Source organism: Staurois parvus, unplaced genomic scaffold, assembly GCF_062004578.1.
Source record: "Staurois parvus isolate SC_StPar_1 unplaced genomic scaffold, SC_StPar_1.0 ptg001443l, whole genome shotgun sequence".
NCBI lineage: Eukaryota > Metazoa > Chordata > Amphibia > Anura > Ranidae > Staurois > Staurois parvus.
The window spans coordinates 183869-209456 of record NW_028319239.1 but is presented as its reverse complement, the minus strand read 5'-3'; the positions used below and the strand labels follow the sequence as shown (position 1 = coordinate 209456).

At 47.3% G+C, this 25588-nt stretch overlaps 1 protein-coding gene across 1 annotated transcript in view; it reads right to left on the bottom strand.

Moving 5' to 3' along the window:
- Positions 1-16605: 16605 nt before the first annotated feature.
- The window catches only part of ADAMTS7 (ADAM metallopeptidase with thrombospondin type 1 motif 7), a gene marked incomplete at its 5' end in the record, with an annotated part of 164896 nt that continues 155913 nt past the window's right edge, over positions 16606-25588 (bottom strand). Inside the window, one exon of the mRNA XM_089662222.1 lies at positions 16606-19316. Within this exon, the coding sequence (XP_089518348.1) occupies positions 19156-19316 (161 nt within the window). The remainder of the gene's footprint in view (positions 19317-25588) is intronic.

Below are 25588 nucleotides of genomic sequence, written 5' to 3'. Positions count from 1 at the left end.
CAGGGGCCCCATGATCGCCTATTGCCCGGGGGCCCCATGAGTTGTCAGTCCGCCCCTGTTTCAGATACTTATATAGCGCTGTCAATGTATGCAGCACTTTACATATATATTGTACAGTCACATCAGTCCCTAACCCTCAAGGGGCATACAATCTAAGGTCCCTAACTCACATTCATACATATACATATTAGGGCCAACTTAGATAGGATCCAATTAACCTACCAGCATGTCTTTGGAGTGTGGGAGGAAAATGGAGCACCTGGAGGAAACCCACGCAAGCACAGGGAGAACATACAAACTCCATGCAGGAGGCGCCATGGTCGGGAATCGAACCCATGACCCATTTACTGCAAGGCAGACTGGCCAATCAGTGATCACATGATCGGAACCTCACACAGAGGTCCCGTACGGCGATCGGTGTGCCACTGTGTCCTCTGGACTCCCAGGGAGCGCGCACAAGCAGGGGGCAGGGAGGACATTTATAAAGGGGCCACCCGACCCTGCACTGCCACCGTCCGACCATTTTTATACAACAGCCGGACGGGAGGTAGTTAAATCCCAGCCAAAAGCAATTCCTTCTCAGAGGACAAGTGTAGTGCTATCAAGCCCCCGCTCTACATGTTTCGTCGTATGACGTCATCAGGAGCGAATGAAATGAAAGCCGTGATTGCTAGGCCTGTCTGCGAGATACAAAGAACTGTGTTCTGCTGTTTCCTGTGGACACACTGGGGTTTATTTACTAAAGCTGGAGAGTCCAAAATCAGACTCCCTTCTGCATAGAAACCAATCAGCTTCTAACCTCAGCTTGTTCAATGAAGCTTTGGCAATGAAACCTGGAAGCTGATTGGTTTCTATGCAGAAGGGAGTCTGATTTTGGACTCTCCAGCTTTAGTAAATAAACCCCACTGGGTCACAGATTGCGCCGCGCTGCGGTCCCTAGGGTGCGCAACTGGGAGGACATCATATGACATCCACCTGGGATAACAGTGCCCCCCCACAGCTGGATTTTTATAATAGGCCAGACCGGAGATGATTCAGTTTTGTTTTGACCTTGGTCATGAAGGAGTTAAAGGACTAAGGTGTGACTGGGACAAGTGAATTCCCCTCCATGTTTGTTCTTCGGCTCCCTTTTGGTTCCTTGTTTAGCTGTTGTGTGTGATGGGAACATTTCCAGGTAGAGGGCTTTGTTCTGCCCACACATGGAAGGGAAGGCAGATGATGGGACAGTGGCCTGAAGACTCCTCGACTCTCAGAGGACCACTGTTCAGGACTCCATGCACAATAGGTGTATTTATAGCGGTACAAATCTCCGGATAAGTCGGATGTGCACAAATATATGGAAAAACGAACAAAGGACAAAGTCCCATATGAGCAGGCAGGCCTTCCTCATTTCCTCTACAGACTCATAAACAGCAGCCCGTTCTAGCTCATGACTTCAACAGTTATTCCTCGGCCTCCACCGTACAAAGGCTCAACTGTCTCCACAATGTTTATTTGTATCTATTAAAAAAAAAATCTTCGGTTGCGCCTGGAGAATAGAGTAGAGTGATAATTGTGCCGGCAGCTTACGGTGATTTCCAGTGAACATCCTGAAATGGAGTCGCCATTTACCCGAGACTTCTAAACCTTCACGGATGGAGAAAGTGGAGGGCTTCTTACAGCAAGTAACCAGATGTTTGTCATCAATAACTAACCAGCTGGAGAGCAATGGCAGCTGAAATCATTCCCTTTCCTTCATTTTTTATCATTCTTCCCCAAACCCATAATTTAAAGCTGGATTCCAGGTATGGCTTTATTTTGTATAGTTACATTGATTCAGTTTGGACCAATGTGCGGATACATATTCCATGCCTGTCCGGGTTGCTTGATGGGCATTCGTAGAACGCCTTGACACTGCTACAGTAATAGCCGCGATCTTCTGGGTCCTGGACTGAGCGGTTGCCCTACTACATAGTGATCACAGGGTGGTTTGCTTGGCAAAGGCGCCATTTGGAGAACGCCTTGACACTACTACAGTAATATCTACGATCTTCTGGGTCCCAGGTTAGGAGGCTGCCCTGCTGCTCAATGAAGTCCTTTGTTTGGAACAGGCACCATTCAGAGAATGCCTTGACACTACTACAGTAATATCTATGATCTTCTGGGTCCCTGGTCGGGTGGCTGCCCTGCAGCTCAATGAACACGGGGTCACTTGATTGGCAGAAGGACCATTCAGAGAACACCTTGGCACTACTGCATTAATAGCCATGATCTTCTTGGTCCCAAGCCCAGCAGCTGTTCTGCTGCATAGTAAACATGGTCCTTTGGTTGGCACGGGCACCATTCAGAGAACGCCTTGATACTACTACAGCAAGTAACCAGATGTTTGTCATCAATACCTAACCAGCTGGAGAGCAATGGCAGCTGGAATCATTCCCTTTCCTTCATTTTTTAGCATTCTCCCCCAAACCCATAATTTAAAGCTGGATTCCAGGTATGGCTTTATTTTGTATAGTTACATTGATCTAGTTTGGACCAATGTGCGGATACATATTCCATGTCCGGGTTGCTTGATTGGCATTCGTAGAACGCCTTGACACTGTTACAGTAATAGCCGTGATCTTCTGGGTCCTGGGCTGAGCAGTTGCCCTACTACATAGTGATCACAGGGTTGTTTGCTTGGCACAGGCGCCATTTAGAGAACGCCTTGACACTACTACAGTAATATCTACGATCTTCTGGGTCCCAGGTTGGGCGGCTGCCCTGCTGCTCAATGAAGTCCTTTGGTTGGCACAGGCACCATTCAGAGAACACCTTGACACTACTACAGTAATATCTATGATCTTCTGGGTCCCAGGTCGGGTGGCTGCCCTGCTGCTCAATGAACACGCGGTCACTTGATTGGCAGAGGGACCATTCAGAGAACACCTTGGCACTACTGCATTAATAGCCACGATCATCTTGGTCCCAAGCCGAGCAGCTGCTCTGCTGCATAGTAAACATGGTCCTTTGGTTGGCACAGGTACCATTCAGAGAACGCCTTGATACTACTACAGCAAGTAACCAGATGTTTGTCATCAATAACTAACCAGCTGGAGAGCAATGGCAGCTGGAATCATTCCCTTTCCTTCATTTTTTAGCATTCTTCCCCAAACTCATAATTTAAAGCTGGATTCCAGGTATGGCTTTATTTTGTATAGTTACATTGATCCAGTTTGGACCAATGTGCGGATACATATTCCATGCCTGGCTGGGTTGCTTGATTGGCATTCGTAGAATGCCTTGACACTGCTACAGTAATAGCCGTGATCTTCTGGGTCCCAGGCTGAGCGGCTGCCCTACTACATAGTGATCACGGGGTTGTTTGCTTGGCAAAGGTGCCATTTAGAGAACACCTTGACACTGCTACAGTAATATCTACGATCTTCTGGGTCACAGGTCAGGTGCCGGCCCTGCTGCTCAATGATTGGTTGGCACAGGCACCATTCAGAGAACGTCTTGACACCACTACAGTAATATCTACGATCTTCTGGGTCCCAGGTTGGGCGGCTGCCCTGCTGCTCAATGAACACGGGGTCACTTGATTGGCAGAGGGACCATTCAGAGAACACCTTGGCACTACTGCATTATTAGCCATGATCTTCTTGGTCCCAAGCCGAGCAGCTGCTCTGCTGCATAGTGAACATGGTCCTTTGGTTGGCACAGGCACCATTCAGAGAACACCTTGATACTACTACAGAAAAAAAGCCATGATCCTCTTGGTCCCAGGCCAAGAGGCTACCCTGCTGCATACTGAACACGGGGTTGGTTGCTTGGCAGAGGCACCATTCAGAGAACACCTTTATACTACTACAGTAAAAGCCACGATCTTCTGGGTCCCAGGCTGAGCAGCTGTCCTGCTGCATAGTGAACACAGGGTCGCTTGCTCAGCACAGGTGCAATTCAGAGAACCCCTCTGCACCACGGTCTTCTGGATCCTGCAGCTGCCGCACTGCACACTGACTACAGATGAGTGTTCGCCAACCACAGAAAACCTTGTATTTTTTCTTCAATGACTACAATGTGAAGATCATGACATCACTACCCTGTCTCTCCACATTGTCCAATCAGAGAATGCTTTGCATGCATTCAGAAAGATGCAAGGCACTCTCTCAATTGCACCCATGCTGAGTGAACAACCCAATGTATTCAGTGTGTAGCAGGAGAGCCGCTCGGCACGGGACCCAATAAACAGGACCACTGTGGTATTGGCATCTACTGCACTCATTCTCCACTTCCCTAGGGATCGGCCAAGTATGGAATATGTACACTTTTTTGCCAAAAGTATTGGGCCGCCGGCCTTTACACACACATAAACTTTAATGGCCCCCCAGTCTTAGTCCGTAGGGTTCAATATTGAGTTGGCCCCGCCCTTTGCAGCTATAACAGCTTCAACTCTTCTGGGAAGGCCGTCCACAAGGTTTAGGAGGGTGTCTATGGGAAGGTTGGACCATTCTTCCAGAAGCACATTTGTCAGGTCAGGCACTGATGTCGGGGGAGGAGGCCTGGCTCGCAGTCTCCACTCTAATTCATCCCAAAGGTGTTCTATGGGGTTGAGGTCAGGACTCTGTGCAGGACAGTCAAGTTCCTCCACCCCAAACTGGCTCCTCCATGTCTTTATGGACCTTGCTTTGTGCACTGGTGCACAGTCATGTTGGAACAGGAAGGGGCCATCCCCAAACTCTTCCCACAAAGTATGGAGCATGAAATTGTCCAAAATGTCTTGGTATGCTGACGCCTTACGAGTTCCCTTCACTGGAGCTAGGGGGCCAAGCCTAACCCCTGAAATACAACCCCACACAATAATCCCACCAAACTTTACACTTGGCACAATGCAGTCAGGCAAGTACTGTTCTGGCAACCGCCAAACCCAGACACGTCCATCAGATTGCCAGACAGAGAAGTGTGATTGGTCACTCCAAAGAACACGTCTCCTCTGCTCTAGAGTCCAGTGGCGGCGTTCTTTACACCACGGCATCCAACGCTTTGCATTGCACTTGGTGATGGAAGGCTTGGATGCAGCTGCTCGGCCATGGAAACCCATTCCATGAAGCTCTCTACGCACTGTTGTTGGGCTCATCTGAAGGCCACACCACGTTTGGAGGTCTTTAGCTATTGACTGTGCAGACAGTTGGCGACTTCTGCGCACTGTGCTCTTCAGCATGCTCTGACCCCGCTCTGTCATGTGACGTGGCCTACCACTTGGTGGCTGAGTGGCTGTTGTTCCCAGTTGCTTCCACTTTGTTATAATCCCACTAACAGTTGAGCGAGGAATATTTAGTAGCCAGGAAATGTCACGGATGGACTTATTGCCCAGGTGACCACCTATCACGGGACCACGCTTGGAGTCACTGAGCTCCTGAGAGCGACCCATTCTTTCACCAATGTTTGTAGAAGCAGTCTGCATGCCTAGGGGCTTGATTGTATACACCTGTGTCCATGGAGGGGATTGGAACACCTGAATCCAAGGATTTGGAGGGGTGTCCCAATACTTTTGGCAATATAGTGTATGTCTCCTGATCTGAACCCAATTGAACACCTATGGGGGGAATTCTGAAGAGACAAGTTGAGCATCCCTCTCCATCCAGCATTCAGGCTCTAAAAGAGGTCGTTCTTGAAGAGTGGAAAAAGATCGATGTTGCAATATGTCGCCAACTTGTTCATTCCATGCCTAGAAGACTCGGCGCTGTCCTTACAAATCATGGAGTTCATGCAAAATACTAGATGGAGTTTTTCTTGTGGGGTGTATTAATTTTTTGCATCAACTAATTTGAGTAAAACTGAAAATTTTGTAATCTAAGTTATAATATTAACCTTCCTATTATGTAATGAGCGAAACAAATGTTCTAGAAAACTCAGTGTTGTCAAAAGTTTGCTAATTATTCATGTGTTCATTGAGATATTGATTCAAATCTTACTTTTCAAAAGGGGTGTACTCATTGATGCTGAGCACCAGGGGCGGACTGACCATTTGAGCACTCGGGCACTGCCCGAGGGCCCGGGGTCAGTAGGGGGCCCCATGAAATGCCCCTGGTACCTTTTATAGACTTTTTTGGGTGTGCTTTGAGTGTGGGCAAGGACACAGGGGCCCCATGATCCCCTATTGCCTGGGTGCCCCATGAGTTGTCAGTCCGCCCCTTGCTGAGCACTGCACGTGTATATATAGATAGATAGATATTGAATGAACACACATAGGCCGGTGACAAGTCCATTTCCACAATTAAAGGGAGGTCATTAAGACTGATAGAGCTGGCAGACTACTCCTATGTTAATTCTTAACAGCCACGATCTTCTGGATCCTGTGCTGAGCAGCCGCCCCACTGCACACTGACTACAGATTAGAGCTCACCAACCACAGAACACCTTGTATTTTTTCTTCAATGGCTACAAGGCGTTCTTTGTTGTGGGCGGTGAAGATCATGACATCACTACCCTGTCTCTCCACATTGTCCAATCAGAGAATGCTTTGCATGCGTTCAGAAAGACGATTGTATTTGCAGTGATTGTTTTTGATTCCAAAGCATGGCTGTGATGGTGTATTTTGGTCCATAAGAAAATGGCGCCTGCTCATCCGTGCGCCTTCGGGAAAATGGCGCCGGTTCGGAGACCTATATAAGGCATGTATTCTAATGGGATCAGTATGAAACGGGTCCCTTTGAGAACATGCGTGTGGACGAAACGCGTCAGAGAGGAGCCTACGTGCTGACGTCATGCCGCCGAGTCCATGCGATGGTCCGGCGGCCATCTTTGTGGGTGATTTGTTGCTTTTTCATGTTTTATGCTCTACGTGGCTGCAATAACTTTTAATAAAAACATACTACACTCTATTACGCTGTCTTCGGGCTCTATATGTGAGCGATTCCCTTAGGAGGCACTTCATCTTGGATGGATCAGTGACTGGTGGTACTAAGTGGACCGATACGTTCCTAGGAGTCATTTCCATTTAATCCTGGCTTGCTTTTTGCTTCTGGTGAGTGCATAGCAGTGGAGGAGTATCACTGAAGTCAAAGAAGTCACCGTTTTTACTGGTCACTACTGGTTATTATTATTATTATACAGGATTTATGGCGCCAACAGTTTGCTCAGCGCTTTACAATATAACGGGCAGCACAGCGGCTAAATGATCAGCAGTTCCCCCTGGCAGTACTCGGGTTGTTGGTTCAAATCCCAACCATGGCACCACCTGCCAGTTTGCATGTTCTCCCTGTGCCTGCGTGGGTTTCCTCCAGGTACTCCAGTTTCCTCCCACACTCAAAAGGCCTGCTGGTAGGCTAGTTGGCTCCTGTCTAAATTGGCCCTAGTATGTGTATGTATGAGTTGGGGACCTTAGATTGTACACCTCTTGAGGGTTAGGGACTGACATATATGTACAATATGTAAAGCGCTGTATAAATTGACAGCGCAATATAAGTACCTAAAATAAAATAAATACAGCAACAATACAAGAGGGATAGGAGGGCCCTGATCCTGGGAGCTTACAATCTAAGAAGGAGGGGCTAGTGGTACAAAAGGTAGTAACTGTGGGGGATGGACTGGTAGGAGGAGTAGAAGATTCCATTATTATCTGAGGGCAGGATAGGCTTCCCTGAAGAGATCGGTTTTCAGAGATCGCCTAAAAGTGAGCAGAGTAGGCGACAGTCTGATAAAGTGGGGTAGAGAGTTCCAGAGGATGGGGGAAGCTCTGGAGAAGTCCTGGAGACGAGCATGGGAGGAGGAGACAAGGGAGCTAGAGAGCAGGAGGTCTTGCAAGGAGTGGAGAGGACAGTTTGGGTCAGGGGCGGACTGACAACTCATGGGGCCCCTGGTCAATAGGGGATCATGGGGCCCCTGTGTCCTTGCCCAAACTCAAAAAAGCCTATGAAAAAGGTACCAGGGGCATCTCATGGGGCCCCCTACTGAGCCTGGGCCCTCGGGCAATGCCCAAGTTTCCAAATGGTCGGTCCGCCCCTGGTTTGGGTAATATTTGGAGACAAGATCGGTGATGTAATTTGGGGCGGAGTTATAAATGGTTTTATGTGTTATTGTTAATGTTTTGAATTTTATCAGTTGGTTCTCACCACACGCTGGACAATCTCATTTCTGGTCATCATTGACACAAGAATATTTTTTTGGGACACTTTAATATTGTTTGGTAGTGAATTATATTCACATATTTTCTATTTTATTCTGCTTTATGTTGGTCGTTCCATTCTTGGTCATTGTTCATACAGTTTTGGCACACTGCAGTACTGCATGGTGTTGTATAACGTTCACATTTTCTCACTTGTATTAGCGCTGCACCTTCGTTTATGTATAAATAAAGCCATGCCTAGAATTTTGCATTCAATTATGGGATGAATTATAAAAATGAAGGGAAGGGAAAGATTTCAGCTGTTTTTCTATAGCTGGTTGGTTATTGAGGACAAACATCTGGTTACTTGCTTTGAGAAGTCCTCTGCTTTTTCCATCCTTGCAGGTTTATAAATCTTAGGTAAACGACGGATCCATTTCAGGATGTTCACAACGTAATGAATCTATGAAAAACGCATACCTGGAATTCAGCTTTAACTAAAGACTGGCAGACATTTTTATTCAGGGTCAGGGCCCAGATTTATGTGACCTCAGGAAAAGGAGATACAGGGGAAGCCCCAGCTCAAGTTTTAAACATAGTTACAAACATACTGGTTGAAAAAAGACAAAAGTCCATCCAGTTCAACCATAAAAAAAAAATAGTTATGATCCTACATCCACAATTGATCCAGAGGAAGGCACAATACCCAGCAAAGCACGAACCAATGTGCTCCTGCAGGGAAAGAATTCCTTCCTGATCCCCCCAGAGGCAATCGGATATTCCCTGGATCAACTTTCCCTATAAATGTTATATCCAGTTATATTCTGTGTATCCAAGAAAGAATCCAGGACTTTCCTACAGCAATCCACTGAGCTGGTCACAACCAACCCTTGAGGGAGTCTATTCCACATTCTCACAGCTCTTACTGTGAAGAAACCTTTCCGAGTTTGGAGATTACATTTCTTTTCCTCCAGACATAAAGAGCGCCCCCTTGTCCTCTGTGATGACCTCAGGGGGAATGACTACACCGAGTTCACTATATGAACCAACCTATGTATTATACATGGAGATCATATCCCCCCTTATGTATTATACATGGAGATCATATCCCCCCCTTATGTATTATACATGGAGATCATATCCCCCCCCTTATGTATTATACATGGAGATCATATCCCCCCTTATGTATTATACATGGAGATCATTTCCCCCCCTTATGTATTATACATGGAGATCATATCCCCCCCTTATGTATTATACATGGAGACCATATCCCCCCTTATGTATTATACATGGAGATCATATCCCCCCCCTTATGTATTATACATGGAGATCATATCCCCCTTATGTATTATACATGGAGATCATATCCCCCTTATGTATTATACATGGAGATCATATCCCCCCCTTATGTATTATACATGGAGATCATATCCCCCCCCTTATGTATTATACATGGAGATCATATCCCCCCCCCCCCTTATGTATTATACATGGAGGTCATGTCCCCCCTTATGTATTGTACATGGAGATCATATCCCCCCCTTATGTATTATACGTGGAGATCATATCCCCCCCCTTATGTATTATACATGGAGGTCATGTCCCCCCTTATGTATTATACATGGAGATCATATCCCCCCCTTATGTATTATACATGGAGATCATATCCCTCCTTATGTATTATACATGGAGATCATATCCCCCCCCCCTTATGTATTATACATGGAGGTCATGTCCCCCCTTATGTATTATACATGGAGATCATATCCCCCCTTATGTATTATACATGGAGATCATATCCCCCCTTATGTATTATACATGGAGATCATATCCCCCCTTATGTATTATACATGGAGATCATATCCCCCCCCCCCTTATGTATTATACATGGAGATCATATCCCCCCTTATGTATTATACATGGAGATCATATTCCCCTTATGTATTATACATGGAGATCATATCCCCCCTTATGTATTATACATGGAGATCATATCCCCCCCCCTTATGTATTATACATGGAGATCATATCCCCCCCCCTTATGTATTATACATGGAGGTCATGTCCCCCCTTATGTATTATACATGGAGATCATATCCCCCCTTATATATTATACATGGAGATCATACCCCCCTTATGTATTATACATGGAGATCATATCCCCCCTTATGTATTATACATGGAGATCATATCCCCCCTTATGTGTTATACATGGAGATCATATCCCCCCTTATGTATTATACATGGAGATCATATCCCCCCTTATGTATTATACATGGAGATCATATCCCCCCTTATGTATTATACATGGAGATCATATCCCCCTTATGTATTATACATGGAGATCATATCCCCCCTTATGTATTATACATGGAGATCATATCCCCCTTATATATTATACATGGAGATCATATCCCCCCTTATGTATTATACATGGAGATCATATCCCCCCTTATGTGTTATACATGGAGATCATATCCCCCTTATGTATTATACATGGAGATCATATCCCCCCTTATGTATTATACATGGAGATCATATCCCCCTTATATATTATACATGGAGATCATATCCCCCCTTATGTATTATACATGGAGATCACATCCCCCTTATGTTTTATACATGGAGATCATATCCCCCCCTTATGTATTATACATGGTGACCATATCCCCCCCTTATGTATTATACATGGAGATCATATCCCCCCTTATGTATTATACATGGAGATCACATCCCCCCTTATGTATTATACATGGAGATCATATCCCCCCTTATGTATTATACATGGAGATCATATCCCCCCTTATGTGTTATACATGGAGATCATATCCCCCCTTATGTGTTATACATGGAGATCATATCCCCCCTTATGTATTATACATGGAGATCATATCCCCCCCCCCCTTATGTATTATACATGGAGATCATATCCCCCCCCCCTTATGTATTATAAATGGAGGTCATGTCCCCCCTTATGTATTATACATGGAGATCATATCCCCCCTTATGTATTATACATGGAGATCATATCCCCCCTTATGTATTATACATGGAGATCATATCCCCCCTTATATATTATACATGGAGATCATACCCCCCTTATGTATTATACATGGAGATCATATCCCCCCTTATGTATTATACATGGAGATCATATCCCCCCTTATGTATTATACATGGAGATCATATCCCCCCTTATGTATTATACATGGAGATCATATCCCCCCCCCCTTATGTATTATACATGGAGATCATATCCCCCCCCCCCTTATGTATTATACATGGAGGTCATGTCCCCCCTTATGTATTATACATGGAGATCATATCCCCCTTATGTATTATACATGGAAATCATATCCCCCTTATGTATTATACATGGAGATCATATCCCCCCTTATGTATTATACATGGAAATCATATCCCCCTTATGTATTATACATGGAGATCATATCCCCCCTTATGTATTATACATGGTGATCATATCCCCCCCTTATGTATTATACATGGTGATCATATCCCCCCCTTATGTATTATACATGGTGATCATATCCCCCCCTTATGTATTATACATGGAGATCATATCCCCCCTTATGTATTATACATGGAGATCATATCCCCCCTTATGTATTGTACATGGAGATCATATCCCCCCTTATGTATTATACATGGAGATCATATCCCCCCTTATGTATTATACATGGTGATCATATCCCCCCTTATGTATTATACATGGAGATCATATCCCCCCTTATGTATTATACATGGAGATCATATCCCCCCTTATGTATTATACATGGAGATCATATCCCCCCTTATGTATTATACATGGAGATCATATCCCCCCTTAATCTCCTCTTCTCAAGAAAGAATAAATTCAGTTCCTCTAATCTTTCCTCATAGCTGATCTCCTCCATGCCTCTTATCAGTTTAGTTGCCCTTCTCTGTACTCTCTCCAGTTCCCCAAAACTGAACTGCATATTCCAGATGAGGGGGGGGGGGATGATATCTCTCTCTCTGGAGTCTATACCTCTCCTAATACAAGAGAGGATTTGCTCGCTTTAGAACCCGGAGCTCGGCATTGCTGCCATTATTAAGCTTGTGATCTACCAGAACCCCCAGATCCTTCACCATTGACCCCCCCAGATCCTTCTCCACCATTGACCCCCCCAGATCCTTCTCCACCATGGACCTCCCCAGATCCTTCTCCATCATGGACCCCCCAGATCCTTCTCCACCATTGACCTCCCCAGATCCGTCTTCATCATTGACCCCCCCCCAGATCCTTCTCCACCATGGACCCCCCCAGATCCTTCTCCACCATTAACCCCCCCATATCCTTCTCCACCATTGACCTCCCCAGATCCTTATTCATCATTGACCCCCACAGATCCTTCTCCACTATGGACCTCCCCAGATCCTTCTCCATCATGGACCCCCCAGATCCTTCTCCACCATTGACCCCCCCAGATCCTTCTCCACCATGGACCTCCCCAGATCCTTCTCCATCATAGACCCCCCAGATCCTTCTCCACCATTGACCTCCCCAGATCCGTCTTCATCATTGACCCCCCCAGATCCTTCTCCACCATTGACCTCCCCAGATCCTTATTCATCATTGACCCCCACAGATCCTTCTCCACCATTGACCTCCCCAGATCCTTCTCCACCATTGACCCTCCCAGTTCCTTCTCCACCATTGATCACCACATATCCTTCTCCACCATTGACCCCCCTAGATCCTTCTCCACCATTGACCCCCCCAGATCCTTCTTCACCATTGACCCCCCCAGATCCTTCTCCACCATCGACCCCCCCAGATCCTTCTCCACCATGGACCTCCCCAGATCCTTCTCCATCATGGACCCCCCAGATCCTTCTCCACCATTGACCTCCCCAGATCCGTCTTCATCATTGACCCCCCCCAGATCCTTCTCCACCATGGACCCCCCCGGATCCTTCTCCACCATTAACCCCCCCATATCCTTCTCCACCATTGACCTCCCCAGATCCTTATTCATCATTGACCCCCACAGATCCTTCTCCACTATGGACCTCCCCAGATCCTTCTCCATCATGGACCCCCCAGATCCTTCTCCACCATTGACCCCCCCAGATCCTTCTCCACCATGGACCTCCCCAGATCCTTCTCCATCATAAACCCCCCAGATCCTTCTCCACCATTGACCTCCCCAGATCCGTCTTCATCATTGACCCCCCCAGATCCTTCTCCACCATTGACCTCCCCAGATCCTTATTCATCATTGACCCCCACAAATCCTTCTCCACCATTGACCTCCCCAGATCCTTCTCCACCATTGACCCTCCCAGTTCCTTCTCCACCATTGATCACCACATATCCTTCTCCACCATTGACCCCCCTAGATCCTTCTCCACCATTGACCCCCACATATCCTTCTCCACCATTGACCCCCCTAGATCCTTCTCCACCATTGACCCCCACATATCCTTCTCCACCATTGACCTCCCCAGATCCTTCTTCATCATTGACCCCCCCCAGATCCTTCTTCATCATTGACCCCCCACAGATCCTTCTCCATCATTGACCTCCACATATCCTTCACCATCATTGACCCCCCCAGATCCTTCTCCAACATTGATTCCCCCAGATCCTTCTCCACCATTGAGCCCCCCAGATTCTTCTCCACCATTGACCTCCCCAGATCCTTCTCCACCATTGACCCCCCCCAGATCCTTTTCCACCATTGACCCCCCCAGGATCCTTCTCCATCATTGACCCCACCCAGATGCTTCTTCATCATTGACCTCCCCAGATCCTTCTCCACCATTGACCTCCCCAGATCCTTCTCCACCATTGACCCCCCCCCCCAGTTGTACCCCCCTAGTATGTATGATGCATGCATATTCTTAGCCCCCAAGTGCAGAACCTTACATTTGTCAACATTAAACCTCATTGGCCACATAGTTGCCCAATTACACAGAGCATTGACCATACACGGGTAACGAATCCCGAAATAATTTTATTTAGAAAATCTTTTCTAAGACTTTTCATCTGAATTTCGCACCATTATTGGGCCCCAGCAGTGGCCGATTTTCGAGCGACCATCGAATTTGAGTGAAAAGAAAATTCTTGCTTAGGAAAACTCTTTTCTGCAGCAACATGAGGTGAAATCGAAGGCTCGGTTGGTTGAAATTCAAAATCAATGGTGGCGCCATAGGATTACAAAACGCACTAAATTTCAGATTTCCTAAAAATTTGTTCGTAAATTTGACCCGTGTATGGCCTGCATAAGGTTACCATTCGTCCCCATTTTCTGGGGGCAGCCCCCACCGTGAAGGTTCTGCTCCCGGAAAATGGGGGGATGAATCACACAGTATAATTTTGTTTCAATTGTTGAAAATAGATAAGAATGATACAATGAAGTAAAATAACAATGGACATCGGTAAAAAGTTAACTTTTAATGGACATAAAAAAAAAAAAAAAAAACTGAGAAGAAGAAAGCCCAGCTGTGACTACAGATGACACCATCTTTAGGAGGGTGTCACCGCACTCAGAGCCGGACGTTTTATAAAATATGTGAACAGTGAATCCTCTATTACAGCACCAATAACAACTGAGTTATAAATGACGGGACCGTTAGTATTGATTGTGAACTGAACACGTAGATGAGCTTCCATGTCCCAAGCGGTGGCATCCATTGTCATGGTATGAAATACATATACATTCATGTACAGAAATTGCATGTTGATGCTGCTTTGCTACATATCCCGGGCACTACGCCTCGCCCTGCTCCCCATTTCCTTTCCTAACGCCCCTAAGGCGAGGTTCACACCTATGCAGTTTGCGTTTGAGCCGTTTCTGAATTGCGTTTTTGCACATGCATTTTTGCCGCTTTTTTTATGCATTTTGCGGGTTTTTTCAGGTTTTTTAAAATGATTTTTCTTGTTGCTAGGCAGATTAAAAAATGTGGGAAAAACCAAAATACATGCTGTTCCGCAGCATTTCTATTGCGGAATATTTTTTTTCTTGTTGCTAGGCAGATTTAAAACGCAGCAAAAACGCACTACAGCGTTTCCATTGAAGTCTAGAGAACCAAAAATGCAACTTTTTGTGTTGAAAAAAGTCCCTGACGCTTTCCAAAAAACATGCAGATGTGAACCTGTCCCATAGGAAATCATGTTAAATGCGCTGTACTGCGTTTCTGCTAAACGCCGCAGAAAACGCAGAGGTTTGACCCTGGGGTCACTGTATGTTGGGGTGTTTTCAATAATACAACTTTTGCAATTTTAACCGCTGTGTGTGTGCCAGGCCTTCCTGGGGTGGGGGGAGGGGGTGCCTTCCACCCAGGCCCCTCCAGCCTAAAAGTGGACAGTGCAGTCTGGAGCTGCCCATTACCTTGGAGGAGGAAGAGGGAGCAGCAGAAAAGAGCCTGGCCAGCCTAGGCTACAGGGCTGTGTGTTTCTATTGATGCACACAGTGTAGGGAGACACAACTCTAGTCTCTGCATCCATAGGGTGCTATACTAGAAAGGGGGCCTCCCTAAAACAGGAAACCTGGGGCCCCGGCTTACACTGGAACGTAGGCAAGGATTAAAAGATGAAGTTGCGTACTCCACAAGTGATTAATTCAGCTGCTGGGTTTAACCCCTCCCCCTCCAGAGGATTCCCCCTCCCCTCTCGCCCTCTAGAGGATTCCCCCCTCCCTCGCCCTCCAGAGGATTCCCCCTCGCCCGTCAGAGGATTCCCCCCCTCGCCCTCCAGAGTATTCCCCTTCCCCCTCACCCTCCAGAGGATTCCCCCTCCCCCCTCGCCCTCCAGAGGATTCCCCCTCCCCCCTCGCCCTCCAGAGGATTCCCCCTCCCCTCTCACCCTCCAGAGGATTCCCCCTCGCCCTTCAGAGGATCCCCCCCCCTCGCCCTCCAGAGTATTCCCCTTCCCCCTCACCCTCCAGAGGATTCCCCCTCGCCCTTCAGAGGATTCCCCCTTCCCTCTCACCCTCCAGAGGATTCCCCCCTCTCTCGCCCTCCAGAGGATTCCCGCTCGCCCTTCAGAGGATTCCCCCCCTCACCCTCCAGAGTATTCCCCTTCCCCCTCACCCTCCAGAGTATTCCCCTTCCCCTCTCGCCCTCCAGAGGATTCCCCCTCCCCTCTCGCCCTCCAGAGGATTCCCCCTCCCCCCTCGCCCTCCAGAGGATTCCCACTCCCCTTTCGCCCTCCAGAGGATTCCCCCTCACCCTCCAGAGTATTCCCCTTCCCCTCTCGCCCTCCAGAGGATTCCCCCTCCCCCCTCCAGAGGATTCCCCCTCCCCTCTCGCCCTCCAGAGGATTCCCCCTACCCCCTCGCCCTCCAGAGGATTCCCCCCCTCGCCCTTCAGAGGATTCCCCCTCGCCCTCCAGAGTATTCCCATTCCCCCTTGCCCTCCAGAGGATTCCCCCATCCCCTTTTGCCCTCCAGAGGATTCCCCCCCCCCCTTCCTGACCCAGCCATTTTTTGCAATACGACGCTGCGTTACTTTAAATGTCAATTGCGCGGTCATGCAACACTGCACCCAAATTAAATTTAGTTCCTTTATTTTTTTTAAAAATGGAGCTTTCTTTCGGTGGTATTTTATCGTCCCTGCGTTTTTTTTATTTTTTGTGCTATAAACAAAAAAAGATCGGCAATTTTTAAAACAACAAAAACAATATTTTTGACTTTTTGCTATTAAACACGTCCAATAAAAAAATTTAAAAAATCAAATTTCGTCATAAAATTTAGGCCAAAGTGTATTCCGCTCCGTGTCTTCGCTGAAAAAAAAAAAGAAATCCCGATACGTGTAAATGAATTGGTTTATAGCGTTTACAAATGGCGGTATAGATACTGGGATTTTTTTGCTTTTAATTTTTACTAGTAATGGTGGCGATCAGCGACTTATAGCGGGACTGCGGCGGGCATTCTGACACTGAGGGGGGGGACTGACTTGGTGTCACTGACATCCCCAGTGACACCAATACAGTGATCAGTGCTAAAAAAAAAAGCACTGACACTGTACTAATGGCACTGGGCAGGAAGGGGTTAACATGAGGGGCAATCAAAGGGTTAACTGTGTGCTGGGAGTGTTTTACTAGGGGGCGGGGTCTGTGTGCTTCACTGTATTCACACTGCTCTGGATGGCTGTGCTGTGCAGTGTGCCCGAGCCGACAGGGAGGAGGACTCACCGCCATGCCCCAGCTTGTGATTGGACAGCGAAGGGTCAGCAGTGGACTGGTGATTCATCTCTCTGCACCTTCCTTGCACAGCTGACTGGCTTCCAGTGCTGACCCTCCCTCTTCCAGTTTGAGTGCTGCTGTGCAGGGGAGGGGGAGGTGGGGTGGGATTATAGAAGGCTAAAACCAAGTCCCATTCATGCACTAGTTGCATTTAAATTATTAAATGATTTCCTATAAAAAAAGAATAACTGCGGTCATGTTTTATGTCTACCTGGAGCTCAGCTTTAATCATCTCCAGGTATGGCCTGCTCCTGGTACATCTGACCACCATAGGATGATACGGCTTAGAGTGGTCAGTTGTATCATCAGCAGGAAGACGGAATGAGGCTTATTATGTATTTCCATTGGCAATCATTTGCCCGGGAGCCCATGGTGACGGTTCTTTGGGGTGTTTTCAGCAGTAGGTCAGTCCCATCTTCAATAATCAGAGAAGTGAAGGCATGGAAGAGGGCTCACAGGTCCTCGTTCCTCATGGGCGGGACTTTGACGAGCCGCTGTCTAGCTACATAATATATGCCAGTGATTAATTAGCATTACAGTGCACCAGAAAGCTGACCATCACAAGGAGTACAACATCCATCCACTGGCCAGCCAGTGAACCATGACAAGAGTTCTGAGTTTATGTCACTTTAAACATTAGCACCAAAAGGTTCGGAGACTTCTCGGGACGGGTGAGAAAAGTGGTAGCCGGAGTCCATTCCACAGAGGAACCTGGATGGGACATGGGAAAATGGGAGCCTAAGGGAGTCCATTCCACAGAGGAACCTTGGAAAATGGTAGCCTAAGGGAGTCCATTCCACAGAGGAACCTGGGGAAATGGTAGTCTAAGGGAGTCCATTCCACAGAGGAACCTGGGAAAATGGTAGCCTAAGGGAGTCCATTCCACAGAGGAACCTTGGAAAATGGTAGCCTAAGGGAGTCCATTCCACAGAGGAACCTTGGAAAATGGAAGCCTAAGGGAGTCCATTCCACAGAGGAACCTGTGAAAATGGTAGCCTAAGGCAGTCCATTCCACAGAGGAACCTGGATGGGACATGGGAAAATGGGAGCCTAAGGGAGTCCATTCCACAGAGGAACCTTGGAAAATGGTAGCCTAAGGGAGTCCATTCCACAGAGGAACCTTGGAAAATGGTAGCCTAAGGGAGTCCATTCCACAGAGGAACCTGGGAAAATGGTAGTCTAAGGGAGTCCATTCCACAGAGGAACCTGGGAAAATGGTAGCCTAAGGGAGTCCATTCCACAGAGGAACCTTGGAAAATGGTAGCCTAAGGGAGTCCATTCCACAGAGGAACCTTGGAAAATGGTAGCCTAAGGGAGTCCATTCCACAGAGGAACCTGTGAAAATGGTAGCCTAAGGGAGTCCATTCCACCGAGGAACCTGGGAAAATGGTAGCCTAAGGGAGTCCATTCCACAGAGGAACCTGGATAGGACATGGGAAATTGGTAGCCTAAGGGAGTCCATTCCACAGAGGAACCTGGGAAAATGGTAGCCTAAGGGAGTCTATTCCACAAAGGAACCTGGAGAGGACATGGGAAATTGGTAGCCTAAGGGAGTCCATTCCACAGAGGAACCTGGATGGGACATGGGAAAATGGTAGCCTAAGGGGGTCCATTCCTCAGAGGAACTTGGATGGGACATGGGAAAATGGTAGCCTAAAGAAGTCCATTCCAAGCAGGAACCTGTTTCTTCTCTGTTTCCATTGTCTTGCGGACGGTTGGTGACCTCACTTGTGAGCCAGAAGATGCAGGGACGGATCTTTGGACCGTTTCAGCAGGGGGTGACTATATCCAATCATGGCAGACATTGTCCGCTGCACAGTTCTTGTCCCTGAGACTACAGAGGCAGCAGTCATCCTCACCTCCGGGACAACCGCTGGTTGGTGAGCTCACGGGAACTCTGGGAATGAGTCTGGCAGGTCTGGCAGCATTGGGCTTGGACTGTGGCCAGCGAACAACGACCAAGGATCCTCAGAGTGCGGCAGAAGCTGAAGGTGAGGCGGTCACGGGCGCATGGGGCTGCAGGAGACAAAACAGAAACAGAGACGGAAGTCAAGAACATGAACTAAGAGCTTCAAGAAGAACTTCACTTTTGGTGAGAAAACAAGAACCCTCTGTGGGTGATCGATGTCCTTCTCCTCCCCTAATCGTTCCCGAACTTTTTATCTTGTTACCATGATACAGTTACAGTGCCAATAGTTGGTACCTTGGGGATGGACTACAGAAGGTTCTCTACCCTGAGCTTGGTGTCATTGTACCCCACGGTTCCTGTATATTCGCCCTTCTTCGGAATTGTGCTTCATGTTCTGATGGGGCACTATTCCTCCCACTGACACCAATGATGGGGCACTATTCCTCCCACAGACACCAATAATGGGGCACTATTCCTCCCACTGACACCAATGATGGGGCACTATTCCTCCCACTGACACCAATGATGGGACACTATTCCTCCCACTGACACCAATGATGGGACACTATTCCTCCCACTGACACCAATGATGGGACACTATTCCTCCCACTGACACCAATGATGGGGCACTATTCCTCCCACTGACACCAATGATGGGGCACTATTCCTCCCCACTGACACCAATGATGGGGCACTATTCCTCTCACTGATACCAATGATGGAAAACTATTCCTCCCACTGACACCAATGATGGGGCACTATTCTTCCCCACTGACATCAATGATGGGGCACTATTCCTCCCACTGACACCAATGATGGGGCACTATTCCTCCTACTGACACCAATGATGGGGCACTATTCCTCCCACTGACAGCAATGATGGGGTACTGTTCCTCCCACTGATACCAATGATGGGGCACTATTCCGCCCACTGACACCAATGATGGGACACTATTCCTCCCACTGATACCAATGATGGGGCACTATTCCTCCCACTGACACCAATCATGGGACACTATTCCTCCCACTGATACCAATGATGGGGCACTATTCCTCCCACTGACACCAATGATGGGGCACTATTCCTCCCACTGACACCAATGATGGGGCACTATTCCTCCCACTGATACCAATGATGGGGCACTATTCCTCCCACTGATACCAATGATGGGGCACTATTCCTCCTACTGACACCAATGATGGGGCACTATTCCTCCCACTGACACCAATGATGGGGCACTATTCCTCCCACTGACACCAATGATGGGGCACTATTCCTGCCACTGACACCAATGATGGGGCACTATTCCTAACCCTACTGTAATTTATTTTCTTTCCCACAACCACCAAGCCTGAAGCACTGACACCGGGGCATTTTCTTTCTACTCCCACTGACCTATACGACCCTCTAAAATCTGAAGGACAGTAGATCGGCTCTTTGTTTAGAAAGTCTGGGGAGCCCTCATGTAAAGGATACAGAAACCCGAGAACACAAATGTCATATCACAGCTTGCGGTCCTTAGATGCGGAGGATGTATTAGTTTTTCTTTTACAAGCTAAAAACATTTTCAGCAAATACAGAACATGCCCATCAATCCCGCCAGAAATGTATTCACCAAAGAATATCTTCCTATCTTCTGTAACCCACCAATTGCCTCGCCCCCCCCCCCATGTCATGGAGATGAAGTGACACGGATAGGTTTGTAGTCCATACCAGGAGAGCAGCCTAATGCAGGCCATAGACGGCTCGTTTATCGGCCGTTTTTCGTACATTTTCCAGCATGACCGATAAAAGAAATGAGGAGGAACCACGAAAATCGGCCGATGACATTGCCCCACTCACGGTGCAAATAAATACACACAATTATAAATAAGTAATAAATAAATACACTAAATGAATACTATGTAATAATAAATAAATAATAACCCCTAACCGTTTAAAAATTTTAATTTATTATTTATTATTATCATTATTATTATTATTAATAATAATAATAATAATAATAAACACCCGAGCCCTAACACAAAAAGAATAATAATAATAATAATAATAATAATAAACACCCGAGCCCTAACACAAAAAGAATAATAATAATAATAATAAACACCCGAGCCCTAACACAAAAAGAATAATAATAATAATAATAATAATAATTCATTTTTTTGTTCAGATTTGGGTATTATTATTATTATTATTATTATTATCAATAATAATGTATTTAATATTTTTTTTATGTTACGGATTTAAGGTTAGGAGTTAATTATTATTATTTATTTATTCTTATATATTATTAATTTATTTAATTTATCATTTATTTATGATTATTTTTATCTATTTGTGTATTTATTTACATCCATTTATTCATGTATGATTACCATTTGTTATTCTTTCAGATGAAAAATCGTCCAATAAACGAACCGTCTATGGCCTGCATAAGGTGACCATCATGGCTCCCTCCATTGATATAGTGGAGGAGTGACGTAGCCAATCAGGGACAGGATCTGTGTTACTGGCAGGATTGCCAGGTGAAAATAAAATTAAAAAAAAATATATAAAAGGAAAAAAAATAAAGAAAATCTGAAAATAAACTAATGCAGCCACCACACCAAGGACTACTAATTTGAAGCTTATTATTTATTTTTGTTTTGGGTTTAGATACCCTTCATACCATTTAAATGCAAAATGTTAAATTGTGGGAAATGTACCGAAAAGGAAATTTAAAAAATCCTCATTCTATGTAATCACACAATCAGCCCCGAGAACGCTTCATTTCAGAAGGTTTTCCTGGGGCCCCATTCACACCCGAGCAATCTGCGGCTCGAAGCTCTAAAATGCTTGAGGAGCAAAAATCGATTATTCTCAATGGAGACGGTTCACATGTCCGTTCCAAGTCTCCTGAAGCCAAACGCATGAAGCTCAAAACAAGTTCTGGAGCTTTTTTTGTAACTCATATTGGTCAAATCAATAGAGACTTGTGCGTTTTTGCATGTTTTGTCTCACGTTTTTGTGCGATTTTCTGCTCAAATTTAAAAAATGTAAAAACAAATGGTAATAATATATGAATAAATGGATGTAAAATAAATACACCAATAGATTAAAATAATTATAAATAAATAATAAATTAAATAGAATAATAATATATAAGAATAAATAAATAATAATTAACTCCGAACCTAAAAAAATAATAAATACATTATTATTGATGATAATAATAATAATGATATAATAAATAAAAACCCAAATCTGAACAAAAAAACATATTATTATTATTATACAGGATTTATGGCGCCAACAGTTTGCTCAGCGCTGTACAATATAACAGGAGACAATACAGCAACAATACAGTTCACAAAAAACTCGCTCAAATTCAGTACGCTTCATAGTTCCATAGTTAGTCTGGCTGAAAAAAAGACAAAAGTCCATCCAGTTCAACCATAGAAAAAAAAAAAATTTATAATCCTACACCCACAGTTGATCCAGAGGAAGGCCAAAAACCCCAGCAAAGCACAATCCAATTTGCTCCTGCAGGGGAAAAAATTCCTTCCTGATCCCCCGAGAGGCAATCGGATATTCCCTGAAAAATGAGTACGAGGACCGATCGTCCGATAATCGGATCGTTAGTACACAGCTTTTGAGAGCCGATCACGACAATTCGTACGACAATTTTACAAAAATTTGTGAATGCGGCCTAATGCCCCGTACACGTGATGAGAATATCGGACGAATGATCGGCCATTTTTTTTCGCCTGCTAGTCTCACATCGAAGGTGAAAAGGTTACTAAAGATACGAAAATTCTCCTATTAAAGAAAATAATTAGGAAAGTGATGTCATATTGCGTTGTATTTGTATTGTATTTTCAGACGACTTACTGTACTGATTAACCCCTCGCCTACCGGGCACTTCTACCCCCTTCCTGCCTACTGGGTACTCCTACCCCCTTCCTGCCTACCGGGCACTTCTACCCCCTTCCTGCCTACAGGGCACTTCTACCCCCTTCCTGCCTACCGGGCACTTCTACCCCCTTCCTGCCTACAGGACACTTCTACCCCCTTCCTGCCTACAGGACACTCCTACCCCCTTCCTGCCTACCGGGCACTTCTACCCCCTTCCTGCCTACCGGGCACTTCTACCCCCTTCCTGCCCACCGGGCACTTCTACCCCCTTCCTGCCTACCGGGCACTTCTAACCCCTTCCTGCCTACAGGGCACTTCTACCCCCTTCCTGCCTACAGGGCACTTCTACCCCCTTTCTGCCTACCGGAAACTTCTACCCCCTTCCTGCCTACCGGGCACTTCTACCCCCTTCCTGCCCACCGGGCACTTCTACCCCCTTCCTGCCTACAGGGCACTTCTACCCCCTTCCTGCCTACAGGGCACTTCTACCCCCTTCCTGCCTACCGGGCACTTCTACCCCCTTCCTGCCTACCGGACACTTCTACCCCCTTCCTGCCTACCGGGCACTTCTACCCCCTTCCTGCCTACAGGACACTTCTACCCCCTTCCTGCCTACCGGACACTTCTACCCCCTTCCTGCCTACAGGACACTTCTACCCTCTTCCTGCCTACCGGGCACTTCTACCCCCTTCCTGCCTACGGGGCACTTCTACCCCCTTCCTGCCTACCGCACACTTCTACCCCCTTCCTGCCTACAGGGCACTTCTACCCCCTTCCTGCCTACAGGGCACTTCTACCCCCTTCCTGCCTACCGGGCACTTCTACCCCCTTCCTGCCCACTGGGCACTTCTACCCCTTTCCTGCCTACAGGGCACTTCTACCCCCTTCCTGCCTACAGGACACTTCTACCCCCTTCCTGCCTACAGGGCACTTCTACCCCCTTCCTGCCTACAGGACATTTCTACCCTCTTCCTGCCTACCGGGCACTTCTGCCCCCTTCCTGCCTACCGGACACTTCTGCCCCTTTCCTGCCTACCGGACACTTCTACCCCCTTCCTGCCTACAGGACACTTCTACCCCCTTCCTGCCTACAGGGCATTTCTACCCCCTTCCTGCCTACAGGACATTTCTACCCTCTTCCTGCCTACTGGGCACTTCTGCCCCCTTCCTGCCTACCGGACACTTCTACCCCCTTCCTGCCTACAGGGCACTTCTACCCCCTTCCTGCCTACAGGTCACTTCTACCCCCTTCCTGCCTACAGGACACTTCTACCCCCTTCCTGCCTACAGGGCACTTCTACCCCCTTCCTGCCTACAGGACACTTCTACCCTCTTCCTGCCTACTGGGCACTTCTGCCCCCTTCCTGCCTACCGGGCACTTCTGCCCTCTTCCTGCCTACCGGGCACTTCTGCCCCCTTCCTGCCTACAGGGCACTTCTACCCCCTTCCTGCCTACAGGACACTTCTACCCCCTTCCTGCCTACAGGGCACTTCTACCCCCTTCCTGCCTACAGGACACTTCTACCCCCTTCCTGCCTACCGGGCACTTCTACCTCCTTCCTGCCTACAGGACACTTCTACCCCCTTCCTGCCTACAGGACACTTCTACCCCCTTCCTGCCTACAGGGCACTTCTACCCCCTTCCTGCCTACAGGACACTTCTACCCTCTTCCTGCCTACCGGGCACTTCTACCCCCTTCCTGCCTACCGGAATCTTCTGCCCCCTTCCTGCCTACAGGGCACTTCTACCCCCTTCCTGCCTACCGGACACTTCTACCCCCTTCCTGCCTACCGGGCACTTCTACCCCCTTCCTGCCTACAGGGCACTTCTACCCCCTTCCTGCCTACCGGACACTTCTACCCCCTTCCTGCCTACAGGGCACTTCTACCCCCTTCCTGCCCACCGGACACTTCTACCCCCTTCCTGCCTACAGGGCACTTCTACCCCCTTCCTGCCCACTGGGCACTTCTACCCCTTTCCTGCCTACAGGGCACTTCTACCCCCTTCCTGCCCACTGGGCACTTCTACCCCTTTCCTGCCTACAGGGCACTTCTACCCCCTTCCTGCCCACTGGGCACTTCTACCCCTTTCCTGCCTACAGGGCACTTCTACCCCCTTCCTGCCTACAGGACACTTCTACCCCCTTCCTGCCTACAGGGCACTTCTACCCCCTTCCTGCCTACAGGACACTTCTACCCTCTTCCTGCCTACCGGGCACTTCTACCCCCTTCCTGCCTACCGGACTCTTCTGCCCCCTTCCTGCCTACAGGGCACTTCTACCCCCTTCCTGCCTACCGGACACTTCTACCCCCTTCCTGCCTACCGGGCACTTCTACCCCCTTCCTGCCTACAGGGCACTTCTACCCCCTTCCTGCCTACCGGACACTTCTACCCCCTTCCTGCCTACAGGGCACTTCTACCCCCTTCCTGCCCACCGGACACTTCTACCCCCTTCCTGCCTACAGGGCACTTCTACCCCCTTC